General features: G+C 32.9%; 2 protein-coding genes across 10 annotated transcripts in view; both read left to right on the plus strand.

Moving 5' to 3' along the window:
* The window catches only part of LOC126920983 (protein shuttle craft), a 219,593-nt gene that overhangs the window by 2,202 nt on the left and 206,299 nt on the right, over window positions 1-11,092 (plus strand). For 3 of the 9 annotated variants that reach the window (XM_050732045.1, XM_050732046.1, XM_050732049.1), the window contains exons 3-11: window positions 21-194; window positions 326-715; window positions 788-1,069; window positions 1,154-1,444; window positions 1,702-2,165; window positions 2,299-2,829; window positions 2,909-3,015; window positions 3,207-3,336; window positions 5,015-5,940. In XM_050732045.1, coding sequence (XP_050588002.1) covers window positions 21-194; window positions 326-715; window positions 788-1,069; window positions 1,154-1,444; window positions 1,702-2,165; window positions 2,299-2,829; window positions 2,909-3,015; window positions 3,207-3,309 — 2,342 coding nt within the window. In that variant the 3' untranslated portion in view covers window positions 3,310-3,336; window positions 5,015-5,940. Of the gene's footprint in view, window positions 1-20; window positions 195-325; window positions 716-787; window positions 1,070-1,153; window positions 1,445-1,701; window positions 2,166-2,298; window positions 2,830-2,908; window positions 3,016-3,206; window positions 3,337-3,580; window positions 3,906-5,014; window positions 5,941-6,084; window positions 7,124-7,705; window positions 7,924-11,092 lie in introns of those variants that run through there. The other 6 variants (XR_007712163.1, XR_007712161.1, XR_007712162.1 and 3 more) reach the window with 6 other exon arrangements.
* Window positions 7,913-8,987, plus strand: LOC126921280 (dynein light chain Tctex-type protein 2B-like). The gene is made up of 3 exons (XM_050732736.1): window positions 7,913-8,112; window positions 8,582-8,715; window positions 8,821-8,987. The coding sequence occupies exons 1-3, from the start codon at window positions 7,913-7,915 to the stop codon at window positions 8,985-8,987; spliced, it is 501 nt and encodes a 166-aa protein (XP_050588693.1).

Raw genomic sequence — 11,092 nt, forward strand, 5'->3', positions numbered from 1 at the left:
TTCATAATTTTATTGTGCAGATGATGATTCAAGTCAAAGAGAAAGACTAGCAGAACAGTTGAATAGAGGACAATTAGAATGTTTAGTATGTTGTGAGTATATTAAACAGAGTGATTATGTTTGGTCATGTTCTAACTGCTATCATGTTTTGCATCTGAAATGTATTAAAAAATGGGCAAAGTCATCACAATCTGGTAAATATAATAATAGAGTTATAAGCTGGATAAGTGTTTTATTAAAAGTTATTATTAAATTGTAATAATTCCAATAATCCTTATATACTATATACCATATTACAATGATTCTTTATATACTATTTGTATAGAAAATGGTTGGAGATGTCCAGCATGCCAAAATGTTAACTTAGTAATTCCTGAAGATTACTTTTGCTTTTGTGGCAAAACAAGAGTACCTGAATGGAATCGTAGAGATGTTGCACATTCTTGTGGTGAAATTTGCGCTAGAACATTATCCAAAAATAGTTGTCCGCATAAGTGCACTCTTCTATGCCATCCTGGATCTTGTCCACAATGTACAGCAATGGTAACAAAATATTGTGGCTGCGGTAAAACTCAGCAAACAGTACAGTGTAGTACTCAGAAATTATTGCTGTGCGAGTCTACATGTGGTAAAAATTTAAAATGTGGCCGGCATAAATGTCAAAGTAAATGCCATCATGGAGAATGTGCAAATTGCGAAGAAACAATAACGCAAAGTATGTAATTTAAATATGACATAATGTAAATTAAAGTATTAAATTTCATTCTGATAGCATATTTATTTTCAGAGTGTTATTGTGGCAAAAGTACAAAAGAAATAACTTGCCAGAGTAATATTTCGTTTACATATTCTTGTGGAACTATTTGCGGTAAATTGTTAGAATGTGGTAATCACACTTGTACAAAATTGTGTCATGCGGATGCTTGCGAATCCTGTTCTTTAACTCCTGACAAAATTACAACTTGCTGCTGTGGGCAAACACCATTAATAGATAAGAGACAAACTTGCTTAGATTCAGTCCCGGTCTGCGACAAAATATGTTTAAAAAATTTGAAATGCGGGCAACCTAGTGAGTATTTCGTCTCAAATTGAAGGTGCATGGGATTGTTCATAAAATACAGTAAAAATTTATGATATAATATATTGTCTGCAGATAATCCTCATAAGTGTAAAGCGAAGTGTCATGTAGGAGATTGTCCTGTTTGTGACTTAATTACCAATGTTAGATGCCGCTGCGGAAATATGGATAGGGAAATAGCCTGTAAAGATTTGATATCAAAAGCTGACGATGCACGGTGTGAAAAGCGGTGTATAAAAAAACGATCTTGTGGGAAGCACAAATGTAACCAACTGTGTTGTATAGAGATAGAACATATTTGTCCATTAATATGTTCTAAAACTTTAAGCTGTGGGAGGCATAAATGTGAACAAAGCTGTCATAAAGGTATTAAATTACGTTAATGATAATATTAATATTAATTTTGAAATTCAATCGCAACAATGAAGTAAAAATCGTAAAAATTATACTGTACAATAAAGAGTAAAAGAAACTAAGATTTGTACCCCCCTTCCAAAAAAAAAAAAAAAAGAAAAAAAAAGAAAAAGAATTGGAAAAAAAAGAAAAGAAAAAGAAAAAAAAAGTAAAAAAAAAAAAGAGTTAACGAAATTAATAGATTAATATAAAACATTATATTAAAATAGGAAGGTGTCAACCTTGTTGGCGAAGTAGTTTTGATGAATTATACTGTGAATGCGGGGCTTCTGTGATATATCCTCCCGTTCCTTGTGGGACAAGAAGACCTACATGTGACAGGCCTTGCTCTCGACAGCACTCTTGTGGCCACGAAATATTACATAATTGCCATAGTGAATTAAACTGTCCGCCTTGTACCGTTCTTACTCAAAGATGGTGTCATGGCAAACATGAGTTACGAAAGGCTGTACCGTGCTATGTTAACGAAATTTCATGTGGTTTGTCATGTAACAAGCCCATATCCTGTGGCCGACATAAATGCATTACTATTTGTCATTCTGGGCCATGTGAAAAACCAGGACAACAATGTTCTCAGCCTTGTACTGTTCAAAGGGAACTGTGTGGACACATCTGTGCTGCTCCGTGTCACGAGGGTAAATGTCCAGACACACCTTGCAAGGAGATGGTTAAGGTAATTAATTGAATATGTTTTCAAAATGACATTCACGACTTGATGATACATAAGATCTCTGTATAATTAAGTATAAAGTTTGCATTAATATATTTGCTTTCTAAATTACTAATAAAAATCTTTTTATACGTAGGTGACGTGTCAGTGTGGGCATAGGACTATGTCGCGTGTTTGCGCCGAAAATTCTAAAGAATATCAGAGAATAGCAAGTAGCATATTAGCTAGTAAAATGGCTGATATGCAATTAGGTCATTCCATTAATTTGGAAGAAGTATTTGGTCAAGGAGCAAAGAAGCAGAATCAGTTAAAAACTTTAGAATGCAATGATGAATGTAAAGTAATAGAACGAAATAGAAGATTGGCGTTGGGTTTGCAAATTGTAAATCCAGATTTAAGTGGAAAATTAATGCCTAGATACAGTGATTTTATGAAACAGTGGGCTAAAAGGGATCCTCATTTTTGTCAGATGGTTCATGACAAATTAACCGAGTTGGTTCAATTAGCAAAAACCTCTAAACAAAAATCACGCAGTTATTCCTTTGATAGCATGAACAAAGATAAACGTCATTTTATTCACGAGTCTTGTGAACATTTTGGTTGCGAGAGCCAGGCGTACGATCAGGAACCAAAAAGAAATGTTGTTGCGACTGCTGTAAAAGATAAGGTAATGCACATTTTACGTTTAACTAGCAGAATTGAACTTATAATTTAATTTTCTGGTATTATGTTGAAATTTATTACAGTGTTGGTTACCTAGTTATAGTTTATTAGAGATTGTACAACGGGAAAATGGTCAGAGAAAAGTTCCAGGTCCAATGTTAAATACTACAAAGGCTAATGGGTCCGTGAAGTAAGTAAAATTAAGTAAATCCAGCATTTCCAAAATCTGTCACGTAGTTTTAATAAATTAATAATGGGTTTGTATATCGGGTTGGCAACTAAGTGATTGCGGATTTTATCAATACCACCTAATGACAAAATCAGCAATCACTTAGTTGTCAACCCGATATTAATTTCAAATTATCCATTTGTTCTTTTTAGGACAATATTATCACTGCCTGCGAAAAAGATTCAAAAGCCAGAAACAACATTAAGCATAAAAACATCAGAACCAGAAATAGATTATTTTGATTATAAGGGTTAAGATTACTATCTCCGTATTACATAAAGTGTAAGTAATATAGGCGATAAAATTAATATCATAATTAGAAAAAATGCTGTTAAATATAGCGGATTAACTAAACATTTTAATAATATTTATTCTTTGTAACACACACACACACAGACACGCACGCACACACGCACGCACGCACGCTACCATAATATATGTATACATATATGTAGAGTGACCCAGATAAATGGGATCACCTAAGCATTTGCCTTATTTATTACTGTTGTATGAAAAAACTTTTCAGTACAATTCAAGGGCCACATGCAACGGTGAAAACAGCTCTATTTCATGGTCATTTTTCTTACAAGATTACAAGTGGTGGACATCACCATTTTTCTTTTTTTTTTTATTTTATAAATAGAACTGTACATATTTATTTTTCCATATCCTTATAGAGCACGAAAAAAAAAAAAAAAAAAAACAAATTCAATGACCTTAATAGCTATCTTCATGCCGTTTCCATCACTTAATCTTCAGATACTTGCGTTTGAATTGTACATAAGTGATATTTAATTATGTTCAATCGTGTCAATGGTAAAATAAATGAATGCAAAATTTCCGACTCCAGAGCAGAATTTTCTAACTTTTAAGTTTAATTTATCAGTGCCACACGTCATAACTGTTATAAGACAAATTTTTAAAGTTACTACATGGTATAAGAGTGAATGTCTTCGATTAAAAAATTTTGATTACAAATAATCATTATAAATGATTAAGATTTTCTTTGCTACCGTTAATCATTATCGATGACGAGAATTTTATTTTGATTACGAATAATCTGTAAATAGTTCATCGCAAGTAGCCGTCATTTATAAACAGAGAACGTTAAAATCAGCATCGTGTCAAATTTTTTAGTCTGTGTAGTAATCACGTTGGGCCACGAAAGTTCATAAAGTGATGTAGTAAACAACTTGTAAACAGAAGTAAAACAACTTGAAGTTGGTACGGCGTGCTTCTTTGGCCTGAAATTGGCGTAGTAAAGATCCGAAGTCCGTCACGATTCTGGCCAATAAGGCCCATATATATGAAAATTGAGCTCTCCTATTGGCGCAATGTATTGCGAAGTGAAATCGAGAGTGCCTATTGGCGCAGAATATCGTCAAAGTCAAATCGAGCGCACCTATTGGTGCGAAATATTGGAAAGTCATAGTTACTCGGAGAAACGTACCGTGGGGTGATATTGTACTCTTGATAATCGCGGAGCGAAAATTCGTACCGTCGAGCGTTATCCTGTCATTATTAGTATTTTTATTTCAAGTTTACCAGCATTTCTACACTTCTATCTGCTTCATTCAAATAGTACGTTCGTATTTAATCGCTTATTGATTATAATCTTAGTAAAATTAAGTAGTATAACGAAATTTTCTTTTACTTTCATCGTTAACTGCGTATTTGACAGGTTATAGTCATCATATTACCGGTCTTTCAGATAGAATTTGGGTTCTATTATTACTTTATTCCGCTGTAATTAGTTTCATTGCTTTAAATTATTGGTTTATTATACATTTATTCTTGACTGTATTTCGATTGGTTGGAATTATCTATAATTCGCATTAACGACCTTTGGGGGAGACTTTGGATTTTATCGTCGCTTTATCTCGCTATAATTTGTACTGTTATTGTTAATTACTGATTTTGTCATACATTCATTTGAAATTGTCGTTTTTCTTTTGTGCAGATTATTGGCTGGTCACGTGACTGAAAGGATAGAGGTTCATCGCATCACGGACGACACCACAGGCAATTAATAATCGATAATTCGAACTGATACGAAATGGACGCTACAGATGATTATTAATAATCGAGTCGTTGATTTCTCATGCAGATTTAGTAATGATCGAGGTATTAGAACAAAGCAGACGTACGTATGTAGACGATTATTTTTTCTTCTTATCGAATCAATGATGATCGATATTTGCTACGTAATTGCTATACAACTTACGATTGGTATATAATGACATCATTATTTTATAGATAGTTGCATAATTTGTTGAAAATATTAAGACGAAGGAAAAACGCTTAAAGAAATGAAATTTTGAAACTGTTTCGGGTATATAGATTAAACGGATGTACTTATTAAGTGATTAATGTTTTTATATCAATATATAGAAAACTATACGAATCATTTGATTGTTATTAGAAAAAAATCTGCTGCAAAATTATTATATTTTTATGTATTCGAATGAGAAAATCGGTTTATTATTATTTATTATCGGTATATTAAAGGGTCTGAACAAGATATATTGAAATAGGTTTCTGTGCAAGATTAAATATACACTCTAATCACTAATCACTTCGGACATGTCTATGTAAGGATATTTTAATTTATTAGAAGCATCGTCGTCGAGTCTTTATAAGGTGGAACATAATATATTAGCAAATACCATATTTCACATTCCGATAACGAACATTCAGAATTGAATTTATCCTGATGAAATGATATTATATTTTAAAAGATTAATAAAGATTGGGAGATATATTAGAAAATATCTTGCAATACATAAACGGTGTTTGAAATATAACACAGTATATCCCATTTTCTTAATATGTATATGTAATAGCTGTTTGTTGGTGAGAAATGAATAATAATCGGTATATAGTGTATATATTTCGAAAACCAGCCACTCCTTCCCCCTATCGTTGCCTATTAATACAACTTTTCTTCAAAACATATTTCTAACCGCGCGCAATCCGCAATACGCTAGAGTCGGCGTTTGCCGCGTAATGACATTTTTTTATATTTTCTAGAGCACGATAGCTGTTGATAGTTGTAAATTTAATTGGAACAGTTATACGTTAAAATTAGAATTTCGCGACAGGCAGATTTTGGAATCGAAGCGACAAGTTTTCAACGCTGCTTTCGCATTTTCAAACGGTTGTTTGCATTAATATTTAATTTTTATTCAATAAGTTAAATAAATTACCCATTCACTGTCAATTTGTCTGTTTCGTAATGGAATTTCAATAATCCAGAGAGTCAGTTATTTGGACGAATCGTTACGTAGGCGCGTTTTCGCATGTTCAACCTGTCTCAGGAAATTTTATTTGAGCAAATCGACGGTGAAGCTGGCCACGAAGTATTTGTAGTAGTATTAGTTGTGATCTGTTTGTTAGCCGACGTGTATGTCGGTCCATCGTCATTGTTGGGCTAACCGCGGTCTTTGCAATTAGCGTTGCGGCTCTAAATTTCGCGTTACCAATTACAGTTGCGAATTAGAAGATTGTTCTTAGTATTTCCTATGGTGAATAATTATTAGAATATGAATTTGTCGCGTTTTCTTTTATTTTAAAGGTGATTTCAAACGACGTTAATTTTGAACTAATTTCGTAGGGTTGCGATTTCTGACTATCGCGTATAGTCGAAGTAGTTTTGTTTTCTTTTTTTGTTTTTTTGTTTTTCCTCATCTATACGTTCTCATACGTAGCGTTGCACCTATGAAATGCCCAAATTTCTACCACTGGGACTACTCCTCGATCATTCGATGCAGCTAGGACAGTTGCACAGAGGTGGTCGAGCATCAGCTGTTTCGTATCTGGCTGCACTTAGACATCTCGATATTACAGCATCTCACTGCGGTGTATACTTTCGCGAATTTTTCGCGTAATTACATGTATATCGCATTTCAAGAAAAATGGGAGCAGATATATTAATATGTTTGAATTACTGTTGGTACTATGATATAAATAATTTCCTAACAAATAGAAAAGAATGCAAAGTAGTGATAATGAAGTTGGATTTTATTTTGTAGAGTATTAATTTATTCGAAATATATCGTTCTACCGTTAAGATTTTATTTCGTTATTTTAAAGTATAAACAGTGATCGTTCATTATTAGAGTTATAATATCCTTTTCCCCTTGTAATATATCTTTTCATTCTAAATTTTAGATTTTCGTATAGGTAGGGTTCTTAAACAGGTTTAGGCTTCTGCATAGGTCGTATAGAAAGAAACGTTTAGATTTCTGATAGGTATAGGGCTTAAACAAACGTAGTCAGGGCCTATAAGGGACTTGAAATTTTGATAAAATTAATCTGAATTTGCAGGTGTAAGGCATCTCGAGACACGAAGAAAACATTTCTTTGTTTTCTTTTCTTTTTTTTTCATAAATTATTATATTCCGACATTTTGTACTATTTTTAACCCTGGTTTATACATGCGTGCGTCGTCGTTCAAAAATATAGTAAACGATTAATTTCTCTTTCTTAGACAACATACAACTAGTTCCATTATTGCGCGATTTTCTCATTCTTATACTTGCCTGTCTCAGATAGAAAAGTAGATAGGAAGTTTTCCGTAGAATCGAACAATTAAATAGATTCTTGGCTATGCTAGTGTACGACCAAACAGGGCAGATCCCTAATTTCATAGGTTCGTGTATACGCCAACGTCAATTTAAACTCGGCATTTGACCGCATGGTGCAGCACTAGTCCGAGAACAAGCAGGTTCGTGAGAGTGAGCACTCTCATTACCTCTTTGATACGACTGTGATTCGAGGCGACTGGTTTCATAACCTAAGTGCAGCGTGAGAATTATTTAACGTTCTTTGTAATTAGATTGCAGCGTAATTGAAATAGATGGCGGACAATATCGAAAGCAAAGCTACTGTCGCATCGGAAGAGATAGAGGCAGAAGAATGCCAAGAAGATGTTCCAGAGGAAGGAAAGATTATTCGGAAAGACGAAAAATCGAGGCTAAATGTGGAGGTGCTCGATGACGCGGAAACTGTTACGTTAGAACAACGAGTTTATCAAATACGTCCGCAGTTACACGAGAAGTATCTATTAATCGTATCGAAATTTTCTACGGTTGAACTCTATTCCTTTGGTTTGAGATTTTTTAATTGAATTTTTTTTTTAACGACATGACGTTTGTTTGTCAAGCTTTATCTTGTTCGATTATTTCTAATACGTTGTCGTCGTCGTTGTTGTTGTTACAATCAAGCATCACATTTTTTCATTTTGAAGATATGATTTTATATTTTAGGTATATACTTCTAACATAATCTCAAGTATGTAATTTGCATATATAGAAACTATATACAGAGCAGTCTAGTACCACTCTCGTTGTAAATAACGTATGTAAATAACGTATGAAATGGTTATTAGGAATGGTTAAAACGAGTAATATAGTAGGTCGAATAGTTCGCTAAGCTCTACTTATATATAACGAACGATAGTTTAATGAAGCGTTTCGCTTTTGACTATAACTATAATATAAAAGGTGAACAAATGATTTGGATACAGGTTTAAACCGTTAAACGCTAAAGAAGTTATACATAATGTGCTGTTTGATCAGCTTTCTGCGAAAACTTACGATGCTCAGGAAGCAGCCCAATGGACTAAAGATATAGCGGATTTAATTAGAGAGAAAGTTAAAGGTGAATTTCTCTTTTCTAAAATAAATTAGGCGTCGAGTAAATAATACGGCAGGTTTAATCAGATAATTAAAAATTTCAAATAATTTGTTACGTACTTATTTCTAGAGCTAAAGTTCAAACGTTACAAATATATCGTAAATGTGGTTTTGGGTGAGCAGCATGGTGCTGGGGTGAAAATGGGTACAAGATGTATTTGGGATGCAGAAGCAGATACGTACGCGTATGATAGTTTCTTAAATGTAAGAGTCGCGCAGTTAATTTTAATATCTTAATTTAGTTTAATATCGGTACTGTATTTGATCGAGAACAAGCAAGATACTAAACAGTTTAGAAAATCGAGTTACAACATTGGATATCGTTCGACTACATACATAATACATCATAATTCTTGCGATTATTATAAAAAGCGATTATTAGCGAAAGAAACTTAATAGCAAAGAGATAAATGCACCAACAAAGATAATAACGTTTTTCCAGGATACGATATTCTGTGTGGCCACTGTGTACGCCGTGTATTTTTATTAGAAAATGCATACGCATCTTTATTATACGTATCTTTGATTACGATACACCAAGCATTTGAAGTTTATCAATTATGGTATCCTACGATGATACGAACAAAATCGAATGAAAGATGAAGAAGAATAAAAGATGATCTCATAGCTGGAGTAGATATTTTATTGAAATAGAAGCTACTATTAACACACATTTTACATCTATATATCGTCTCATGGCACAATTTTTACATATTCGTAACATATTAAACATATCTGTAACCATGTATTCTAACAATACACAAACTCAAAATTTAACGAGAGCGCATAACATTTACATGTATTTGTTTACTAAAATTATTATAGCACCATAATTCACGGTATTATTCTATTACAAGAATTTTTTAAACACGATAAAAGAACGATATAGTTACGACTTTCACTTATATTTATTTACTTTAAGATTATATTAAACTACGAAAAAAAATGTATCGTCTTATATCTTATTTGTCTTAACAACTTTATCTAAATTCCTTTTGAAATTTGTTGCATTTAAATTCATATTTTCATCCATATTTTCATTCATATTTTCATCCATATTTTCATCCATATTTTCATCCATATTGTTAAATCCATATTGTTAAATCCATATACAGACAATATTCTGTAAGCGCATAAATATGTAACTGTCCATCGTAATAGATAGTAATAAAAGTGAAAAGACAATCGTAAAATATTGCTTTAATAATACAACGATATAAAAGGATATATACTAACGAATGTATCTGCAAAACGTCTTTCTATCTTAATGTTCGATCGAGTATCTTCGATTCCTGAGAAAAGAATTATTAAAAGAAACTATTTCGAATTTTATAAAATTTTTAATAAAAGTGCAAAATACGTAGTTTATATAATGATATATTTCTATACATAAATATAATGTACCGCATATGACGAAACGTAAAACTTGTAAGGAGAGTATAAAAGAGTATTTTTGTAATAAGGAACGAAGAAAAGAAAAAAAAAAAAAAGAAAAAGAAGAAAAAAGAAAAACACATAAGGTTTTTATTCTGACGAATACAGCGGATGATGTTACGCTAAAGAGAACCCGGTGTAATACACAGGGTGAATTATAAATGCATGTTCGTACTTCAAAGGGTGGTTCTACGTACTAGAATAAGTAAAGAACGTCCTATAAACACGTGTATGCCGTACGTACCTTCGTTTTCGGGTTGTGGACGATTAAAGGAAACTTTGAACAGTGAGAACATCCTTATCGTCCATGACGATCTAAATTATGTATTCTTGCGGGACCATCTAAAGTCTATCGTATATGGAACGCAAGTGAACGATGCATAGAATCCGCGAGAAGAAAGGATAAAGAAAAAAATGGATTTGAGACTATTCGAAGAATATATGTGGTATTTTCGAGCGAGTACGGGACTCGCGTACTGTCGCGGTCTGTCAAGTGGTGGAGTAGAGCGTGTTGTCGACGAGGCAGTATCGAGAGTCGGGATACGCGCTTTGAATATTATTTTTGATCATTCATCGACGCCGAAACTGAGGTACGTAAGACGTTTTTTATATTTTTATATTTTTTATATATTATATTTTAATGTGTAGATCAATCGCTGAAGTATGAACATGCGTTTGTGACTAATTCTGTATACAGCAGAATGAGAATTCACCGTTCTCTATAAAATCGAAGTAATAATGCGTATTAAAGCAATTTAAACGTTAGGTATCGTAGAAATGAAAAAGAACGAAAAGGAAGAAATTTGAATGAGATGTCGTAGCTTTAACGTTTGATCGGAAAAAATTATTACACAGAGAAAGTAGAAGTGGAGATTAAGGGAAGAATACGTAGCGAGATTTGAAATCTC

This window comes from Bombus affinis, chromosome 10 (genome assembly GCF_024516045.1).
Source record: "Bombus affinis isolate iyBomAffi1 chromosome 10, iyBomAffi1.2, whole genome shotgun sequence".
Lineage (NCBI taxonomy): Eukaryota > Metazoa > Arthropoda > Insecta > Hymenoptera > Apidae > Bombus > Bombus affinis.